The sequence below is a fragment of the Herpailurus yagouaroundi genome, unplaced genomic scaffold (genome assembly GCF_014898765.1).
Source record: "Herpailurus yagouaroundi ecotype Mexico unplaced genomic scaffold, PumYag 190, whole genome shotgun sequence".
NCBI lineage: Eukaryota > Metazoa > Chordata > Mammalia > Carnivora > Felidae > Herpailurus > Herpailurus yagouaroundi.
The window spans coordinates 33,636,874-33,658,640 of NW_024412421.1; the positions used below are offsets into that span (position 1 = coordinate 33,636,874).

General features: G+C 55.6%; 1 protein-coding gene across 2 annotated transcripts in view; it reads right to left on the bottom strand.

Annotated features, from left to right (window-relative positions):
• Positions 1-2,370: 2,370 nt before the first annotated feature.
• Positions 2,371-21,767, bottom strand: part of MBTPS1 (membrane bound transcription factor peptidase, site 1) — a 54,614-nt gene continuing 35,217 nt past the window's right edge. For both annotated transcript variants that reach the window (XM_040443225.1, XM_040443224.1), the window contains 11 exons: positions 17,566-17,754; positions 16,891-17,063; positions 15,453-15,568; positions 14,777-14,933; positions 13,914-14,038; positions 13,143-13,220; positions 10,397-10,537; positions 8,542-8,673; positions 7,433-7,559; positions 4,398-4,528; positions 2,371-3,178 (listed from right to left, as the gene is read on the bottom strand). In XM_040443225.1, coding sequence (XP_040299159.1) covers positions 2,982-3,178; positions 4,398-4,528; positions 7,433-7,559; positions 8,542-8,673; positions 10,397-10,537; positions 13,143-13,220; positions 13,914-14,038; positions 14,777-14,933; positions 15,453-15,568; positions 16,891-17,063; positions 17,566-17,754 — 1,566 coding nt within the window. In that variant the 3' untranslated portion in view covers positions 2,371-2,981. The remainder of the gene's footprint in view (positions 3,179-4,397; positions 4,529-7,432; positions 7,560-8,541; positions 8,674-10,396; positions 10,538-13,142; positions 13,221-13,913; positions 14,039-14,776; positions 14,934-15,452; positions 15,569-16,890; positions 17,064-17,565; positions 17,755-21,767) is intronic.

Genomic DNA, 21,767 nt, shown 5'->3' on the forward strand with positions numbered 1-21,767 from the left:
CACTACTGAACTTCACTTTGCCACGTCAGACCCCAGGCGGGTTCCCTGCGTGGAGCTGGTCCCCGAGAAGCCTGGTGTGCTAACGACTCTTCTGTTTGTGACTTGGTCTCAGTGTGCGGTCTGTGTTCACGCCTGTCCGATCTCTGTCCTCCTCCTGTCCTGTCCCACCTACACGACCCCGCGCTCAAACCTAAACTGCACCCGTGTGCGCCCTGATACGGCTGTGAGAGCGCTCGATGCTGGGCTGGCAAGGTCCACCCCGTCTAAACGGGAGAGCCAGCCCCGAAGGCCAGGGACACATGCGAATGCCGACCTCGAAAGCCAGGTGAGGGATCCTGGCGCGAACAGGAGACGCTGCCAGATCCAAGTTCCATCTTTCAGGGATGAGACCTCCAAGTCGCCAGAGACAGGTGCACCCAAGGCCTTCAACCAGCGTGGAGATTAACTGTCCCAGCTCACCGCTCTGGGGTCTAGAACTTCATTCCACAACCACATTGCCATTGCTGTTAGGAGAACTTTGCAATAGAGATGAAGGGACAGCCTAAGTCACAAGAAATTTCTCTAATTCAATCATTTGCCAACATACTCCAGATTTCAGGCTTCCCTGGAAAAATCTGAAGATGCGCTGTCCCTGACACAAGGCCTGGGTGCCCCAGCCAGTCCCAGCTCCCACAGCCTGCTGTCTCACGCCGAGGCCACGTCCTCATTCGGAGGACCTGTTGTCGCAGAGGCCTGCGGGATGAAGATGGGCCACGGGCCAGCCCTCACGGTGCGAAGGAGCAGGCGGGGAGCCGTCCCTGCCTGTGGAGGACAGGCGGGGGACCAGAGGCCCCATGACAGACCGTGCACAAGCCCCTTGTTCTGATGGGCCGACGCTACCCTCCGGTCACTGCTCACCTGAGGACACAGGCTTCCCTGTGCGAAAATGCTCCCACCCCGGGGGCTGCTTGGGGCAGAGAGAGCTTGGTGGGGCCCTAAGCAACACCTCCAGTCTTGAGGCAATAGCCACAGAGTGCAGTTAAGAACTGCAAGGTCACCAATGTGACCTCCAAGGATGGCCCGTCACAGGGAGCACTGGGCCTTACTGACTCCTCCCTCAGCGCTCGGCCTGAGCCTTATTCTTCCCAGGACCTCCTCGGCACCCTGATGCCACACGGCCTCTACCCTTCAGGTCAGCGCATCCTCACCTGTGACGTGAAGGCCGAGGTCAGCCGGCTGGCACCCAGAAAACAGACTGGACAGGCAAGGGTTAAAATCAGCAGGCTCCCTTGGATTAGGCTCTGGGTTCCTACAAACGGCACCTGGGCACCTGGCAGGTAAAACGGCCTCCATCACAATTAGAAACTTCCGTGCTTCAAAAAGGAGCCAACCAGGCAAGTGGAAAGACAAGCAACACAATGACAGATGCGCCAGCCACACCCCGAGGAGGACCCGGACCCAGAACCCACGAGGCGCTCCTACGGGTCTGTGATAAAGAAAAGCCAGCTGAAACTGGCTTAGAGAACAGACACTTCTCTAAAGACGTGCAGATGCCCGTGAGCACACGCAAAGACGTTCGACGTCGTTTAGCTTCAGGAAAACCCAAGTCCAAACCCCAGCACAGACACCACCCGACACGGAAGCTGGCTGCGCTCAGATGGCCGAGGGAGGGCGAGGACGCGGGGAACCCGAGCCTCGTGCCCTGCTGCTGGGGATATCAAATGGTGTGCTCGCTTCGGACCAGAAAGTCTGACGGCTCCCCCGAAAGAGACACAGGGCGCGGCGAGCCCCTCGCCCCCGGGGACCACACCCGGCAGAGCTGAAAACCGGCGTCCACACAGAAGCCCGTACCCGAGTACCCTTAGCACCGGGACTCCTCTGAGAGCCACACAGCGGGGCAGCTCCAGCGTCTACCCCCCGAGGCGCACACACGACAGGCGTCCGTCTGCACAGCGGGCTGGTGCACGGGCCCAGAAACGTCACCACACCCTGGACATGTTCTCGCACGGGCGTGTCTTGAAAATACGCTAAGGGGAAGCACAAGGCCTTGTATCGCGTGATCCCACGTGTGGGAAACGTTCAGGACAGGCAGCACGTGAGGGGCTGCCACGGGCCAGGAGGGAAGGAAAAGAGGCTGATTTGCTAATGACAAGTTTCCTTTGGGGGTGATGAAAATGTTCTGGAATCCCAGGAATGACGGTTACACAACCTTGCGAATACACTGAAAGCCACCGAATCGGACGCTTCGGAGGATGGTGTAGCACGTGAGTCATGCCTTAAAATGAACGTGGACAACAAAAACCCCAGCCCCTGCAGGGTGACCCAGACACGTTCCAGGTTGTCCGCAGAGAAACGGGGTGGGCGGAAAAAGAGCCTTCTACACCCTTCTACTTAGCTTCATATAGATAATGCGTATTTATTGAAAATTTTCTTCACCGACAATGGTGAAATCAAGACCCCAACTTACAAAACAGGATGGCAATTGATACTTATAAAAATAAAGCCAAGGTCTGTGTTTCACAGATTTGTGCGAGTTTCCTTCCAATCTCAGTCTGTCCTTTCATCGAAAAGGAGATCACGGAATCTGTGTTATTCCTCGTGATGCGACAGTAAAAAAACCGCATTCCACGGACAAAAAAAATAGCTTTGTTTCCAAACAGCGCGATCCTTTAAAGTGACTTTTCCCAACAATAAATATAGAAAACGGCCTTGGACGAACACAGTTCCGCTTGGCTGCAGCCTTCACCTGTGTAAACGTGGCCTCCCTCTCGGTGCGCAGCGACCGCGTGAGGCCTCCCCGGAGGCGGGGCCGCAAGCCCCTCGTGCAGGGCCCCGGCCACCGCGACACGCACCTGCACGCGGCACGCGGGTGGCCCACTGAGGACAGACCCACGGACGCCGCAGCTGGACACAGGATCAGCCCCTGGGGACAGCGAGCCCGCCTGCCCGTCGCGGCCGTCCTCGAAGGCGCTCTTTGGCTGTCACGGTCGGCGGGTGTGACGTCACACCGAAGGGGTCTTTGGCGGGTGCGCCTGCTGCATGAGCTGGGGGCGCTTCACCCGGGGCTTCCTGCGCTTCGGCCTGCTCTTGGCTTTGTTGATTTGTACCACAAAGAAGGCCAGGACCACCATGGCTCCCAGGAAGGCGAAGACGGGAATGGTCTGGCCCACCTCCTGGTTGTAGCGGCCAGGCATGATCCCTGCAAGAGCACAGGGGGAGTGTCAGCAGCGCCCGAGCCGCACGGCCACGGCCACGGGCTCGGTCTCAGGCAGACGCGTCAGAAACGAAACGCTGACTGCGCTAACCGGGCCCGTGGGGCAAACGTCATTTTTGAACCTCAGGAGAAGTGACCTCAGGTTCCCAGATGAGCAGCTTTGGGGGCCGAGGTCTTTGCTCCTTCCCCTCCCCACGCCCACCGTGACTGGCCTTCCTCCCACCACACACGACCCACGGTGAGGGTGCGCGGAGCTGCTCTGTTCCCCTAAGTGCGCCGGCAGACGGACAAGTGTGAGCGCCGGGGAGGAGAGGAGGTGCGGGTGTCGGAGCAGCTGAGAGGGAGGGCGAGCGGGGAGGCCAGGCAGGGAGCAGGACGGCTGGCCGAGTCCCCGACCCCTGGGAAAATCTCCCACACGTGGGACACAAGGCTAGAAAACAAGAGCGGCCACTGGAGGATCCCTGGTTTGTCAGTATGACTCTGTAACCGGGCGATGCTGGGGTTCCAGAACGGACCATCATCAGTGCACCCCTTGACTCCAGGCAAGGCCCTCAGGAGCTCAGCCTCACCACACAAAGTTCCCAGGGTTGGAGCACAGGGGCTTTGGTGCCAATTCCCAGAAGCAGTAGGCCCTGGGAAGCTGTGACCTCTGGGGAGAGCACAGGGATCCCCAGAGAGAAACTGCCCACGCCATGCTGGAAGGACCGGGTAAGGGAAAACCGGTCCCTAAGCCATTGCCTGTAGGGGACGTACCGTGTCGAACGAGGGGACCACGTCAGAGCAACTGAGGGACACAAAGCTACTTTTAATGGAGGATCCCAGCCTAGTAAAGCCCCATCCCAGGTGGGCCAGACCAGACAATCTGTGGAGACCTCTGCGCTAAGGGTTTAGGAACCAGGGTGGGTCAGCCACTGGCTGGGACCAAGACCAGCAGATGGCAGGCGTTCCCTGGGACACACAATACACCCTTGTTTGCAAAACTTTAACATGAGTATGCAAATTACCCTACTGCAAAAAGTTTAAGCGTAGCTCGTGGCTATCGTGAAAGAAATTCATATTGAAAATGCAGGCAGAAAGTTCTGAAGGGATCATGGCATGTTAGTTCATGTTTCAGGCTTGCTTCTGGCCCACCTGGCGGGGGATGGGGGGGGTACCGGAACAAACCAGAACAGGCTCTAGCACAAGGAAGCCCCAAAGAACTGACCTCCAGGAATGTCCCAGGCACTGCTCTCTCCGGGGGACAAGGGTCTCACTTGAGGGCGGTTCGATCGAAAGTTGGGTAATACCACTTTGTCCAGGTCGATGGAGAGCAGCTTCTGATGTTTCCAAAGATTACTTCAGGAAAATGGATTAAAACAAGATAAAAATAAGCGGTTGCACTAGCCTACGAAGCTCAGTCAATGCCTGAGGAATAACAACTGCTTTAAAGAGAAAAGCAAAGCGACGTCCCATCGACACCCAAGTCCAGCTGCGTGCGCACCAGGGACAGCTTCCAGGTCCCAAGACAGAAATGTCAGAACCAACTCCGTGTACACGAGCTGTCAGCACTCAGAGCGGGGCTCCGTCCTACTGGGTTCCTAACGGGCCCCCAAGAGCCTGTTTCTGCTTAGCGGCCACGTCCCCGAGCGGCGGGAGAGGAAGGCGCGCGCTGGCCTCTGGAAGGAGCCTGAGGACGGGAGCCGGAGCCGGGGCTCGGGGACCCGGGCGGCCAAAGGCGCGTGCCGGTCTCTGCGGGGGAGCCAGACCCCGCCTCTGCCCTCACCTCACGGCCGGCCGCGGCGACAGTAACACCACCCGGCAGCGGCAGCGAGCAGTCGGGAGAGGCGGGCCGCCGGGCCGGGCGTGAAGGAAGCAAACACGCGTGCTCTGTCCCCGGGCGGGGCTCGCAGCGGTGGCAGCGCTGCTACTCCCGCTCCTGACCCCGAGGCGGGCCGAGCTGGCGGGACCACACCCGGAGAAGAGGGGGGCCGGCGCCGGGGGCAGACGACGGCGCAAACAGGCCGTCCGAAGGCCGCTCTGGCCGGCTCAGGGAAGGGAATAAAGGGTGTCTGCAGACCACGAACTCCCCGTTCTGCTTCTGGCTCTCCCGGAAAAGGCCGGTCTCTCACTTCGGCCAAGTGGAAGCAAAGACACCCGGCTCTCCGGGCACTGGGGGGGTGGGGTGAAGGGGCACGGGGCGACGCGGGTCTGGGCAGGGGCTTCCCGGGCACCACCTACTGGCGGGATGCCAGTGAGCACAACGGTCTGTTCCGCCTCCCAGGATCTGAGCGTATGTTCCAGGTCTCACGAGTCCAAAAATGAAACTCACAACACTGTTATGGGATCGGTGCCAAGGAAGCTTTGCGACCTGCAGCTGGACGTGTGCAGGGCTGCGTGCTCCTCCTGACAGTGAGATCCAGCTCCGGAACTTAATTATCTGGGGACGGCACCGCCTCGTTGAACAAGCGTGCAGACGGCGGGCTGTGCCGCACCGTCGCCTGAGCAGTTGGTGACGCTCTGATGGAAGGAGGGGGGGCACCTTGCCCACGGCCCCTCTCGGGTGCGGCCACTCTAGGGACGGACACCGGACGTCCGGCAAAGACACCGAGAGATGGGTCTTCACGTCAGAGACGGACGGAAGCGTGCACTCGGCACGGGGCGGACGGACACCAGGCCTCTCGGGGGCTGTCTGGAGCCGCCCGACACGGTCTCACGTCTCTTAGCTTCACAATCGAGACCCAGAGTTAGGTCTCTGGGGACCGAGAATGATTTTCAACGGGACGCGAAGTGTGAGACAAGGCTGCACCGAGCGGGCGTGTTAAGAACCATCCCTGGCGGGGCTGGCCACGCCCAGGCGCCGCACGGCTCCCGACAGCCGGCTGCTGGCGTCTCACAGATTACGGGCGTGGACGCGCATACAGACCAAGCGAGGCTTATCTGCTTCTGAGTCCCCAACAGCAGCGTGGGGAAAAAACATCGGGCTGTGGGAACTTGGGCCAACACTGTCCACAGTGGGAACTGCTGACCGCAGCTGGAACCGAAGTCTGGTCTGGACGCTAGGATCGTGGGAGGTTATGAATAAGTGGGATGTAAAAATGGAATCTTATCAGAAACGATTAAACGATGGGATGATAACTGGAATGGAAAAATACTCCATAATCAGTTCCGGGAAGAAGCAGCTGACGAAGACAGGAGGAGTCTCCGACCCCGCGCTCTTCTGCCGAGCGTGTTCTAGCGGAGCAGTGCGCCCCGTGCTCTGCGAGGACGCGCGGACAGCCTCCTCTTGGTGGCTCACAGCAGACGGTGGCCCTCCGTCCCCAGCCATCCCAGGGCACGTGCCCGCCGAGATCCAAGCTCGGCGGACAGCCCGGCGAGGGTGCCTGAGCGGCCGGGCGCGTGAGGCGTGCCGCCTGCGGGGTTGGGGGGCGGGGTGATTTCCCACAGCACCACTCGAAGGAGACTCGTAGGAGGTCTGCCCCCCAAGCTGTCCCGGGACACGGGCGCCTGCTTCACTGCGCCGCGACCCCACGTCAGCACAAGCCCGCATCCTCCCTGCCGGAAACAGGGAGAGGAGTCGGGGAGAAAACACGGGAACCGGCGCGCTGAGCTGGCTGTCGTGCCCGGAGAGGAACGGCAGGGGTAACTCCAGCTGCGGCTTCGGAAAGCAAAGGAGGCGGATGAAGAGGCGGACGGAGCTACTGTCATGAAGCACCGGGCAGGTTCGCCAAGTCTGGACACCGCGTCCACAGGTGCGGCGAGCACCCTGTCGTGGCGGGAGTCGTTCCCTCGGGGACCACACCGGGCGCCGGGGTGAGGGCACAGACACGCCGCGGGCCAGGCTGCACCCCTACCCTGAGCAGCCTCAGCCCCTCGGGCCGACAGAAGGACCTGTCGGCGCTCCAGAACCCGCATCACAAAGAGGGAGTGTTCGACTCTTGAACCCTGAGCCGGAGGAGCCAGAGCTTCTGTTCAAGGGACAGCACTGTCAGACCTCAGCTTTTTAAGCAGGAATCAACCAAATCTAACAAAATGCTCATTACCCAAAGCACTTCTTTAGGCAGGACACCACCAGAGAGCACAGTTGTAAAGGTCGACACGGGGGCTCGCCAACTTAAATATCATCACAAGATGACAAGCTGGAAGATCTGATTACTTGATAACGACGTCAGTAAAATTCCATTCTCCCCCGTAAAAAAAAAAAAAAAAGTCATGAATCATAAACCCCGAGGAAGGAGCGGAAAAGCACAGGAAGGCACTCACCTGGGAGCGGTCTCGTTCAAAGGCTGTGGCTTGGCCCATGACAGGTGTGGACAGGCCGGTAGGGCCCGAGGCTCCGGGCCTCCCAGACGGGCCTCGAGGACCTTGGAGTACCGGTGCAGGTGGTTCCCTGCGGCAGAGTCAACACAACAGAAAATCACGGCCGTCAGGAGGACACGAAGGGGAAGACCCCCCCTGCCGACGGGCCTGCTACGCGCCCATGAACCTGTCTGCCAGGCTGGGGGAGCATGTGCTGAGCGGTGCCCCGGGGACGGGTGATCACCGAGAGTGAGCGAGCAGGACGGCCACTCCCTTTACGGTGGCCACAGTACGCGGGGCAGGGGCCTGGCGACCTTTACTGACCACAGACACAGGCACGAGGCTGTACCCGAGGAATCTAACCTGTACAGAGACTTCTCGAAGACCGTCTTTCTCTTTTGGAGTATTTAACTCTCAGGCAAAAGCAAAAAACTGCATTTCCAAATTTCCTATTTTTTAGATCTGCACCGTTCAGTGCTGCAGCCACACGCGGCTACTGAGCAAGCGACACGGGTCGAACGTCACACGTTTAAGCAGTAACACTCGGGTGAACCGGGCCAACGTATTTCACTGAAATGAATTTCACCTGCTTCTTTTTCCTTTTCCAACGTGGCCACTAGAAGGTGTGGAACCGGATCCCTGGCTCACGCTACCCTCTTTGCGGTCCTGGCGGGGAGGACCTGAGCGCACTCGGGCCAGCCCTGCCCTACGCAGAGTGGGTGAGGCCGCAGGTCGCCACGGCTCACCCCCTCCTCCCCGACCCGGGACTTCTGCGTTTCCAGGTCAGGACTGGAAAGAACGGGTTCTATTTTCACGGGTTCTGAGAAGCCTGGTGAGGACATCTGCGTGACGACCGCCCGGCCCAGTGCCTGGTACCCGTGAGCACCCAGAACGCGGGCCCTTCTTCCCAGAGACCCCCGGGAGCCAGGGCTCTGTGAGGGGGAACGAGGACTGTGGGGCTGGGCAGCGTGAGGGCCTCGGGGTGAGCGTGTGCTCTGCTCCCGGGGGAACGGCGGAGAGGAGCCATGGCACCACTACCGGGCCCCATTCCCAGCGCCCACGGGCTCACTCACCTTCCATCCTCTCTGGGGTGACCCAGCCGGCTCCGCTGGGAGGCCGCTGCCGGTTCCCGGAATGGCTGAGGCTGGGAGGGGTCACCCCGTACGACGTGTACTGGAGGAGCGCATCCAGGAGCCAGAAGCAGTCTGTGGGTGCAACGGGCGTGCTGTTTAGGGATCAGAGTTTTCTAAGGAAGTCCTACAGGAAAATAAAAGCCCCCGCCGCCCCCCCCGCCTCCGAGTGAGGGGAGCTGGGGAATCGCCTATTCTTGAGAAGCGCACAATCTCCCCGGTCACACGGTCACAGCACAACAGATAGGACCCGACTGGGGGCTTCACTCCTGGCCCAGGGCTCAGGTGGGTCACTGCCACCGGGCTCGGGGCTGGACAGGCGGCCCGAGCGCCACCTGGCTTTGGGTGATGAGGACAGAACAGAGCCCACTCGGGGACGGCCAGACCCTGTGACAGAATGGCTCAGACGACAGGAGTCCAAGCGAGAAAAGAAATGGGGCACCAGAGCTCCTGCCAATCCCAGTGGCTGTCCTGTCTGCACTGTGAGGGCACAGCAGAGACCAGAGCGTGCACTCCACTGGGAGGTGGGTTCGAGGTCACCGCAGGTGACAGGTCAGGTACAGAGTCTAGTAATCTGGGCCGGTGGGCCCCACACGCGACACACGCCAACGGGACAGTCAGCCACTCTGTGGGACACGCAGGGAGTCTCGGCGCCGGCCGCCACCCACACGGAGGGTCGTCTCATCGGGAGATGGGGGTGCCGCCGTGTCTTCACACCCAGCCGCTGCCGCCACGCGGGTCCGGACGGGCCCCCGCCACACGACACCGGCAGGCACTTGGCTCACTCAAGGGCGCTCTGGCCACGTGCTCAGAGCACTGCCACCGTGAGTGTTAGAACCACGACAGCCCTCTCCGGCACTTAAAATTTTAATAAAGACTCTTACCAGGAGATCTCCGGTCTTAAAAGAAAACCTCTATGGAAATAAAACATCAATCTCCTTTCAGCTGTGACTTTAACCTTTTTAAAAAGACCAGCCACGTTCTAAGGATTTACACAAGACGCTAGGAATTTATTCAACCTCAAGTTCACCCAGAGAGAGGAGCACACGGCTCCCAGCTCACGCTCCAGGCCTTCATTCTCTGCTCTGCTCGGGCCGTCCCCTACCTGCCCTATCCGCAAACGTGAGGTGCCCACCCCCTCCCCAGCCCCGTTCTCCAGGACCTGGTTTTGTTGTCGCCTCGCCAGGCCAAAGACGCCCCACTTTTTACATCCCATTTCCTCCTTTACAAAATGAGACATAAACTGCGTTCAGACTCAAACCCCCAAATTCGGAGGTGGCACAGAGAGACGCTGACAAAGAACAGGGGTGCTAAGAACCAGTCCCCCTGTGCGAGCCCCCCACCCCCGACGGGGGTACCAAACACCCCCACTGATGAAGGCTCGCGACAGCCAAATCCCCAAGTCTGGGAGGGGAGCCAGGCGCCGGCCCTCCAGGAAGAGCGGGTCCGGCCCGTAAAGGGCCCCCCGTGTGGCAGTGCCTGTGACGTGCAGACGCCAGAGGGGGACGCTGGGGCGGGTCAGGCAGAGAGCTACTCCACTGAATGCGACGGCCCTGGCCCCCGCCCGCCTGGTGACGACAGCACGAGGGGAAGGCGGCGCATGCGGTCTGTTGGGGCTTCCTCAGGGAGGGGTACCCAGCCACAGCTCCACACAACCCAAGCAGCTGGGACCTGCCCACCTGGCTCTCACGGGCAGGCCTCTATTTTCCAGCACCTTACCGGTGCCTCTTCAGGGACAAGGGGGGTATGTCATGGTCACGAATCCCAGTCTGCTTCTCGGCCACACATCAGTCCTCACCCTTCTGTCGGTGACTGTCATCCAAGCAGTTGGAGTCTCCGTACAGCACAATCCGGCCTCCACCCTCCGCTGGAATCTGATAAAGTCCCAAAATGGGGACGTTTTCGACCACGGCTGTTTCCTGCTTTAAAACCTCCAACCCTGAAATAACAGCACCACAAAAAACGTTGAGGAATGATTTTCCGGTTGCCACTTGACATTTAGCCCGTGCAGCACCGACAATCACAGCAAACTCCACCATCCAATCACGACGGTGCGCGCTTTTACAAAGGACAACGTCCTAAGTGCCACCAATTTGGGTTTTAGCAAAACTCACCTCCACACGGTCCTCTGACGTGATCCCTGGAAACGGCAATATAGGGTACCTACAATCCTAAGAGCAGCTTTCTGTCCCTTCCGACCATGCTCCAGGCCTCTGTCCTGGGACTACACTCACGGGGGCGGCCAGCCACTCAACAGACACACCTTTGAGGATTTGGTGACGTGTCCCCGGCTTTGTGTTTCACTACTCAAAGTCAGGACAAACGTCACTACGTTTTAGATCCTCCGCCCGTATGCTTTAAATGCAGATTTACGACACCTGTCATATCCGTGTCACAATTACAAATGTTCCAACAGCAGAGCTCTCTGACCTCTGCCCAATCCGATGACACAGGTTACGGCGTCTAACGAATCAAGAAGTCACAGGCGCATAAGTGCCGCGGACGGCAGATGCCGGTGACCCACGTGATCTGAGAGTCTAGCCCTGCAGGAAACGCCTTCCTCTGCACTGGAGACGACGCACATCGTCATCTCGCCACTTGCCGCGTTGGTGACGTCTGAAATGTCTGCGGCTATAAAGACACGGCATTTCCTGCTCTCTGTGGATAATCCTAGCAGGAACAGAGCGGAAGAGAAAACCAGATTCTCTTTGTTGGAGGGAAAGACAGAGCGGTAAAACCGACGAAACAGGCCGCGTGGTCACAGGTGTGTTTCTGACAAGGGTCCCTTTCGACCCGGCATAACCCAGATTGTCAAATTCCTATTTTGTACCCAAAGGATTATTCAACTAAAAGGTCATCTGGGTATAAAGAACCCCTCAGAAAAGACTTCAAGGTAATTCGTTTTTATTTTCACTAACAGAACACAATAAAGTAGGCACCCTCACATCCACTGTGATTCCTCTCCCCTCAAAACCAGGCAGCAACAGGCTGATGACGAGGCCGCTGCTGACACCCGCACCAGAAACACCACCAGCGGGCAGAGACAGATTTCAGAAGGAGCCACTAACCCATGGTAAACCCGGCCAGTGACGGGGAAGACAGAATCATTTGTGTACCTGCAGTTAAAATGCAACCTTTTAAACACAGATCTGCTCACAGACTGACCTCGCCTCGATGAAAAGGAAAAAAATCCCTCCAGGCAATAAAAAAGTAGATTCTATCTTGGAAATGCAAATAGATAAGCAGGAAATTCTGCTTTGTCATTTTCAACGAATGCAACTCCCTAACTTTTTTTTTTTTTTTTCCAACATTTCTTTCTTTTTCGGACAGAGAGAGACAGAGCATGAACGGGGGAGGGGCAGAGAGAGGGAGACACAGAATCGGAAACAGGCTCCAGGCTCTGAGCCATCAGCCCGGAGCCTCACGCGGGGCTCGAACTCCCGGACCGCAAGATCGTGACCTGGCTGAAGTCGGACGCTTAACCGACTGCGCCACCCAGGCGCCCCAACTCCCTAACTTCTAATTACAGCAAACATTAAACTTCATTAGAACCAGAACTGCGAGGGAAGATCTTTCTTTCCTTCAAATTCTTTGGTTTTTTTTTAAGATTTTATTTTGAAGTAACCTCTACACCCAAGGAGGAGCTTAAACTCACAATCCTGAGAGATCAAGAGTCCCACTCTCTACTGACCGAGCCAGCCACGCACCCCTATTTTCTTCCAATTCTTAGGGGAATTTTAAGAGATGACTGTGTAATTGATATTCTGTACACAGTTAAGAGCTTTAAAATTCAGTCGACGTTTTTCTAAAATTTTAGTCATCTTGGCAGTCACAGAAGAATAATTCACAAACAGTAACGAAAATTTCAAGCAACTCTGAAGGTAGTTTAAATAAAAAAGAAAATCTGCAAATATTCAACACCTGCCCTCCTGTGGCAAATCCCATTTAGTCTGCAGTGATCAGTATCCACATAGATTCAAACTTATCTATCTCTGCAGCCCCCAGAGCCACCAGCCAGAAGTCTTGCCTAAAGTAGGTACCATGCAAATCATATCACAATAAGTTATTTTTTTTAACTTCTTTTAATGTTTACTTATTATTGAGAGACAGAGCAAGACAGAGCCTGAGCACAGGAGGGGCAGACAGAAGAGGAGACACAGAATGTGAAGCAGGCTCCAGGCTCTGAGCTGTCAGCACAGAGCCCAATGCAGGGCTCGAACCCAGCAACTGCGAGATCATGACCTGAGCCGAAGTCGGACGCCCAACCGACTGAGCCACCCAGGCGCCCCAACACAGTAAGTTTTTTTAAAAAACAAAACTGCTAATAGATACGGGGTGATAAAAATGTTCTGGAAACAAACAATGGTGATGGCTGCACAACTCTGTGAATACACCGATGATCACAGAATCGTACACCTTAAAAGGGTAAATGTGAAAAAAAAATTTAAAAATTAAAAAAGCAAATGTGAATTATAGGCGATAAAACCGTTACTTAAAAAAAAAAAAAAAAAAAAAAGGAAAGCAACCAAAGCAGCATTCCTTACCTTGGTCTTTAAAAGTCTGTGTTATCACTATGCCATCTTCTGGAAACTTAGCGATGCTGCATCCTGACGCGTAATACACTAGAAAGTTCAGAGTTACAGTGACACGGAGATGCTTAACACTTTATCAAGAGCTACTCACTGACCTAAGATGCACTCTTCAGATACGATAATTTTCAGATATGATAATTTTTCTAACGTTATTTTTACTTTTAAGACAAAGGCTGCTAACACCTGGTTACGCTTAAGTAACAAGTAATTACGTCGGAATTCAAGTTAAAAAATGCTATTAACGTACAGTTTCTGAACAGACTTGAGAAGTCTGAGCTTTCAGTCAGGACGAGCACAGCCAGTAACAATAATGCTCAGGATGTTGTTCTAGAAGCCAGTTACCAAAAGCTCATCTGTGGGGAAACGTAAGTGGGACGTGCAAAGTGATTTCGTAAATGGGATTTGATTCCCCCGGGGCCCAGGAGGTACTTCCTCTGGGAACACACAGCATGTAAAGCAGCAGACAGGTGGCGCTAAGGTTGCGAATGCTGCAGAAAATATTCTTTTTAAGAGTCTGGATGAAACAACAGCGGTGTTACCGCCCCGCTTTACTACAGAATACAGAAGTCGCTCCTAGAGACAGCGGCTGCCCCCACGGCCCTACTTCTTTAGCCATCACACCCTTCCCTCCCTCTGAAACCCTGACGTCAAAGACACACAGCCTCCACTCGGGCATCTCAAGAGAGAATGCGCCCCTATTAAAAAACAAACGCAAAACCTTACTGTCATGGTTTGCTAAGGTAAAATCCCCTTCATACAGGCCATCGCTGAACCCCATGTTCCAGACAGACAGAAGTTCGTTCAGAGCAGGGACATTAGCCCCTCCGGTGTCCGGCATCCACCACTGCCTGCGGAAGAAACGAGGGGTGCGGGTCACGAGGGGTTCAAACACCCCCAGACGCTCCGTGTTCTCAGGACGAAGCGAATCCCCCTGCAGAGTCCTGCCCGTGCACACTAAGGTTTCAGCTGTAAGCTCCTGTCTGCTCTGAGTGGTAACACGGCGTACGCGCCCCGGCCAGCGTGCAGAATAAACCCCAGATAAATCTACTACACGCGATGCACGGCAGGTCCACACGCACACCGCCACAGGGCCTGGAGCCTGAGAGGGTCCGCGAGAGCAGAGAGAGGAAGGAGCCTTTGAAGTGCGAGTAAGGCGCAGGCTCTGAGGAAGACGATTCGAGATGTGACGGAGACACACGCAGAAAACACCGGGAATCCTTGACCAAGAACTAATCTACTGGAAGGTTCCTTGAAATAACGCTTCCTTCGACCCATTTACACGTGTATAGATTCCACAGCAGAGACACAGCATGAAAAAGAGCAAGCAGAAAAGCCAAAGTCAAGCATCGAAGGTCAACAAGGGAAGGCGAGGAACCTTTCGCTCCGTCCCCGGCATCAAGGAGCGGCGGACCTACTCCGCCAGCGACTCTCTGGGGAACGTCTCACTGGGGGAGGGGAGCCCGCACCGCCCGAGCGTCTGAGCCTACGTCCGACGGCCGGGAGGACCGCCAGCGGGCCAGTCATCTGCTGTACCGGCCGCAAAGAACTTCACTCCCGAAAAGCCAGATACCAACTGCTCTCAGTACCTTGTGTTTTCATCGTAAAACTTGACTTTTCTCATGACGGACGTGTTGTACCAATCGCTGAAGACGATGAGCGAGAGGCCGTTGTCCACGTCCCTCCTCAGTTTGGCCACCTCCTCGGGGAAGTACTCCTCTTCGCTGTCCACCATGAGCAAGGTTCCTGAGGGACAAGGTGCCGGCGGTGAGTCACGCCTCGGAACCGCGGGCGTCACTGCTTCAGAAACACAGCATTTCGGTGGCGCCCACGTGTCAAGCTCTCAGGTTCTAATATTCGGTCTGTGGCCCCGCGGGCACTCTAGAAGGGGGTGGGGTGAGCAAGAAGGGACTGGGGTCCAAAGGCACAGACACCCACGAACGACCCTGGCCTCCGTGTCACGTGTGACCCCTGACGTAGCCACGTTTCACCCACTCGAGAAGCAAAACGCGGCGCCAGTTTAATGAAAATAAACAGATAAACAAAAGACGTGCAAACGTCCTCATCCCCAGTTTGGCAGGTCCCGTTTTACCTGAAGGTCACCACCACTGCCACCAGACGGGAACAGGGCCACTCTGCCCCAGAGCCCTGCTGCAGCCCCCCGAGGACCAGGAGGCCCCACGCCCGCTCCCTCACCGCCTCTTCTACCCCGCGGTTCGTCTTGCCGACCTCCCCACGCGCGGCCGGCACCTCGCGGTCACTGACCGTACTGACTGGCGTCGAAGCACGTGAAGGGGGAGCCGAGGACTTCGACGAAGTAGCCCATGCTCCTCAGGTGCTGGTACATGTCCCTGAAGTTGGTGTGGATGTGGTCACCGTTCCTGAAAAAGAGGAAGTCGCGCGCGAGGCTGACCCCTCTCCCCTCACGGTGAAGCCTTAGCCACGCGGCCGCTTCGGAAACCCGGGCACCTCTGAAGGAGTGCGGCTCACGGCCGGCAGAGGCCTGGGGGGCTCCGGCCCCCGCACAGAAGTCGGCCTCTCCAGACCAGCGTCCTCTGGGCTCGCACGGAAGACGGCTGATAACAGGAAGTCGTGCATGTGGCACACGCTCGAAGGAGACGCCACGAGGAGGAGGAACGGCCCAAGAGCTGGTGCGTAAAGCACGCCGAAGCGTCACGTTGGCGGTGGCATCCGTGGCAAGAGCCGCCGCCCAGATGCAGCACGGGAACGCAGAGGCTCCGGACAAGCCGCCCCGGCTGGGGAGTATGCGAACCGTGCCTCGCAGACGCGGTCACCTCCCCGTCCCTTCCCCCCGAACGCGCTCACTTTCCCACCGTGCCCTCTACCTAAGCCGCTACCCGCCCGCCCCACGGAGGCGCCAGGGGTCCAGGGCTCGTTCTCTCTGCCTGGCCCCCGGCCCCGGCCCCTCAGAGCCAGCTCCTGCACAGGGCTGAGCCCGTGTGCCTCCCCAGGACGCCTTCCCTCGACCTACGACCTTCTCACCACTTCTGTCCCCCTGCCTCTAGTAAGAAACGTCTTCACAGAGGGCACACCGCACCTGTAAGCGGCCGGCTCCAAGCTTTCGGGGCTCCTTCCTCCCCCAACAGACCCCGGTACTCACACGAGGGCCGCAGTGAGCCTGGCATACAGGCCCGGAGGCAGCCAAGCCAGATGCCCCGGGGGGCCGGCCAGGGGGGCAGGCCAGGAGGGCAGGCCGAGGGGCTGCACGGGGCAGGGTCTGGAGGGCGGAGGACAGACCAGGGGGTCTGGCACGTGAGGAAGTCTGGATAGGCAGCCACGCAGAGTTTTAGGCCGACTGTGCCCCAATTTCTGCTTGTCAGGATTACCAGGGCTGCTGCGTGGAGAACGGACTCGGGGCACAGTGGGACTGGCCAGGAGGCTGGGACGCCGTGAGCGCAATGACGGCGGCCTGCGCGGGGGTGACAGGTGGGGAGCAGGGTGGGTGGCAGCGGCCCCTAGGGCAGGATCCGGGAGGCACTGCGGAGGCAGGGCTGGCAGGATCTGCTGACGGATCCAGCAGAAGTAGGGGAAGACGGCAATGGAGGGCAAGCTCGGGGTTCCAGTGCCCAGGACAGGAGTCCGGAAGGAGGAGCACGGAGTGCCCTGAGCACGTCTGGGGGGCGCGGAGGTTGGGCCCCCTGAGGGGGCGGTGACCCTCGGTCCTGCCGTGGCGGCCGCTTACCAGTCCAGAGGGTCATTCTTCATCCGAAGGTTGTCCCTGGGGAAATAGCCGGGCGGGTAGCGGAGGTTGTGGTACTGGTCCCAGAGAACCCTCTTGCTCCGGGCGGGAGCAGGAATGATCTTCACCTTAATCGGGAGCTTCACGGTTGACGTCTGCTCTGCACCACTTTTTGACTGAACGAAATTTACAAAAATCTGAATGGCCCCTTGGGCTCAGAAGAAACCTTCGGGCTCTGGGGCTTAAAAAATCATTGTCTACCAATTTCACGCAAATACCTCAAACACGAGAATTCCTCCTGACGAAGGTAGAAAGAACCGTAAAACCCGTCCCGTTAAAATTCTTCGTCTAAGAGTTTATGACGTAAAATTTAAGCACTCTGTTCCTAAAAACTCCTAGACTACACGGCCCCTCCTGGAGAAGGCACATTTCTGCAACCACTGTGGACCCGAAACGTGGCCCAGAACGGTGGAATCTCCCGTCGCCCGGCAACAGAACGGGAGGCGGCGGCGGCGCCCGCTGCCGAGTAGGTTTTATCGGCGGCTCTACAGGCCCGGGGAGCACGGGTCACGGCCTGGGAGCCCAACACGTCCTCCGACCGGGCTTCCCCACCCCGAGACCCCGGCAGGAGACGGCGCAGGGGTCGGGAGAACGGGCCCCTCCCTGGCCCACACTTACTTCCACCTCTGCCGGGGAAGCGACGGTGACCGTGACGTGCCCCTGCGCGATGCCTTCCCACGAGGCCGCTTTCTTGGTGACAGAGATGGAAACGGCCAGGTAGCCTGACCAAGGCCACAACACCGAGGAGTAAGAGAAAGCCACTTCGATGTTGTCCCCGTTCTGTGGTAAGTAGGGCTGCCAGTCAGGCTGGAGGACAAAGGCAGAGGCTGACGTGAAACGCTCACCCGAGTTACCTGCGTTAATATTTCACGACGTAGTGCAAAGTCGAGTTTATCCTCAGACCCTAGGCAAGCTATAACCAAAGCAGACTACAGGACGTCTGGCACGTCACCCACTAGAAAAGTCTAGAAACCACTATCTGGGGCAGCCTCCGATTTTATTTTTTGTACTTCTGTATTCTTTAAAACGTTTATTTATTTTGAGAGAGAGGGCAGCCTCCAGTTTTAAAGAGAATTCTTTCCCCAACCTTAAAAACGGAGGACACACGCTTTGGCAAAGAATTTCCATCCGATAAAGAACGTCAATAAATGAAATCCGTCCAATTTGAGAACAGACTCCTATTCGGTATATGCTTCAAGAATCACATTAAACGTTAACTTAAAGGAATAAAATAATGCAACGGCACGGACTAACTGTCCAGACTCAGACTGCAAAGCTACTGGCTGGGCAGGGAGAGGTCTCTGCGGGACGCCCAGAGGAAGAGGGGGCTCGGCCCCTTCAGTCCCCCCCCCGACCTTGAGGAAGGAGGCACGAGAGGAGACGTCTGGAAGAAACACAGATTTCCTCTTAGGAAATGAACCCGTATTTCAAATCAACCCAAATTACTCATTTCCCTCGCAAGCCGGAGAGCAATATTGTCCCCAAGTGGGTCAGCATATCTACAACAAACAAACAAACAAATCTGAAAAAGAGAAATATTTGCAGGATGCAGCATCACAAACAAGGAAGAAAGAAAGGGCTCTGTGATAAACACTCTTGGAACCACTGGCGACCAACAGAAAAGTTAATTTTTAGCCATCTCTTAGGCCATATATCAAATTAACTCAACGGTGATGAGAGGACTAAGTATTTTACAAGCATAAAAGGAACATTAGAAGATAAAATCGAGATTTTATCGGATCTCTGGAAAATGAAGTGTCTAACTTTTGAAACGATAAAAATCACAAAAGATGAAAACTCAACCATATCAAAGTGTGGAACTTGTACAAAACCAAAAATAAGTAAGTAAATAATACTACAACTTGTACTAAAAAAAAGACAGGGGGGAGGGGGGGCGCCTGGGTGGCTCAGTCGGTGAAGCGTCCAACTCCAGCTCAGGTCATGATCTCACGGTCCATGAGTTCGAGCCCTGCGTTGGGCTCTGTGCGGTCAGTTCGGAGGCTGGAGCCTGTTTCGGATTCTGTGTCTCCCTCTCTCTCTGCCCCTCCCCCCCCCCCCCACGCTCTGTCTCTATCAAAAAATGAATAAACATTAAAAAAAAACTTTAGGAAATTTAAGAAAAAAAGAAAAAGACAGTAATCTGGGAGAAACTGTTGCATAAAACACATCCATGGCTAATTTCTCCAGGACAGAAAGACATTGTTCACACTGCCTGAGAAAACCTAAATTCCAGCAGAAAAAGCCGGCCGCAGGAATGAAGAGTCAACTCACACAAGAGGTGATACAGGCAGCTGGCAAACCTGGAGAGAGTGAACTCCCAGGTAACTGAAATGCACGGTCGGCAAGATACCCATCTGATCCTCTCCAGTTTTGTTTTTTTTTAATGTTTTTTATTACATTTACTTTTTAGACAGTGCGAGCGAGAGAGCAGGGGAGGAGCAGAGAAAGAGGGAGACAGAATCCGAAGCAGGCTCCAAGCGCAGAGCCTGACATGGGGCTCGAACCCACGAACAGTGAGATCTGAGGTGACCTGAGCTGAAGTCGAACACTTAACTGACTGAGCCACCCAGGCGCCCCCTCATCCTTAGTTTTTAAGTTAAAAAAATGAACGATCTAGAAAACAAACCAAAAACGTCCAATGGATGACTAAGCAAACGTGGTCCATCCATGCGGGGGAGCATCATCCAGCTTTACAAAGGACGGAAGCACTGCTACGCGCTACCAGGGGACAAACCGTAAAGACACCACGGGCTGCGTGAAAGGCCAGACGCCCGGGCCCCCGTGTATACGGACTGTCCTCCACCGCTAAATGCGGAGAGACAGGAAGCGTGTTGGGAGGTGCCTGGGGCTGGGAGGAGGGAGAGTGGGGAATGACTGCTAACAATGGTTTCCTTTTGGGACGATGAGAATGTTCTGGAATTATAGAACAGCGATGGCTGCAATTACTACTTGCAAATATACTGGAAACTAACTGAAGCACTGGATTTAAAAGAGTGCATCTTGTAGTATGTGAATTCTATCTCGATTTTTAAAAACCTCATGGAATTAAAAAGAAAAAAAGGGCTGCGCCGCCCCGTGCGGGCAGTGGAGCCGGCGCCCTCTGGAGGCCGCTGGCAGCACTGCCCGCAGCAGTCTTAGCAGATGTACCTCTGGAAAGAATTCGCAGCATGTACCAACCGAGGGCTACGATAACGTCCAAACCCTCTGACTCGAATTCCAATACAGGTAGTTTACGTTAAGAAAACAATTCAGAAAAAAAGGAAACCATAGATGCAGAGATATTCGGTGGAATGTTTATAGCTGTCTGAGCAGGGGGAACCCGTAAGCAAATTATGGACGGATACAGGCCACTTACAGCACAGCCATGGGGCTAACGCGACGCTAACCGGCCACAGTTGCTGCCTCCGTGCTTGCGGACAAATTTAACATCAAGAACTCATACTGTGGGGGTGCTTGGGGGTTCAGTCAGTTAAGCGTCGACTTTTGATTTCAGCTCAAGTCAGGATCTCACAGTTTGAGGGTTCGAGCCCCATGTTTGGCTCTGTGCTGACAGTGCAGAGCCTGCTTGGGATTCTCTCTCTGCCCCCCCCCCGCCCCCCGCCTTGCTGGCACTCTCTTTCTCTCTCAAAATAAATAAATAAACAAACAAAAAAGAATTCATATTGAGCGGGACACTTCAGTGGCTCGGTCAGTTGAGTGTCTGACTCTTGGTTTCGGCTCTGATCATGACCTGAGGTTCCTCCGGTCACGGGATCGAGCCCCACATCAGGCTTTGCGCTAAGTGTGGAGTCTGCTTGGGATTCTCTCTCCCTCTGCCGCTCTCCCCAACTCACTCTCTCTCTCTCAAACAAGTAAATAAAAAAGAATTCATACAGTGAAGAAGGATGATAAGGAAATGGTTGGTAGATTTCTGAGATTTGACGACTTGGGTTCTTAAGTTTTTTTTTTTAAGTTTATTTGTTCATTTTGAGAGAAACAGAGTGAGCAGGGGAAGGGCAGAGAGAGAGAGACAGAGAGAGAGAGAGACAGAGAGAGACAGAGAGAGAGAGACAGAGAATCCTAAGCAGGCTCTGCACTGTCAGCATGTAACCCCATGTGGGGCTTGAACTCCTGAGTCCATGAGATCATGACCAGAGCCGAAATCAAGAGTCAGGGGCTTTACCGACTAAGCCACCCAGGCACCCCTCATAATTTTTTTTTTAATGTTTATTTTTGAGAAAGAGAGAGAGAGACCGAGCATGAGCGGGGCAGGGGGAGAGAGAGAGAGGAGGACAGAGAATCTGAAGCAGGCTCCAGGCTCCGAGCTGTCAGCACAGAGCCTGATGTGGGGCTCGAAAGCAACGAACAGCGAGATCCTGACCCGAGCCTAGGTCAGACGCTTAACCAAATGAGCCACCCAGGTGCTACTGACAACTCTGTACCAGATCACATGGGAAGAAAGGCTTACTAAATTAGATCAGAGCTTGCTCAATGGAAATACTGGAACAATGCTGACGACAAAGACCCAAGTATGAATGGATTTCCCTGACTTGTGCTAGACTGTTTTTTCTTATAACGACAACTAAACCAATTTCGTTCAACCTTTAACGTTCAGATTATATAAAGCTGCATTGTAAATGCCCATTTTTGTAGCTAATCATGATTATCTTGAAAAAGAAGAACAGATTGCTCCCTGAAGGCTAAAATAAAAGCATTTTCGGTTAAAAAGGTAGTAAGTAAATTATGACTGAATAATTCTATGTAATACTACACAGCTGTTAGCCAGGTACCTTGGGGCTGTGCATAAGTTACATTTAACAATGTTTACAATATAATGAGAG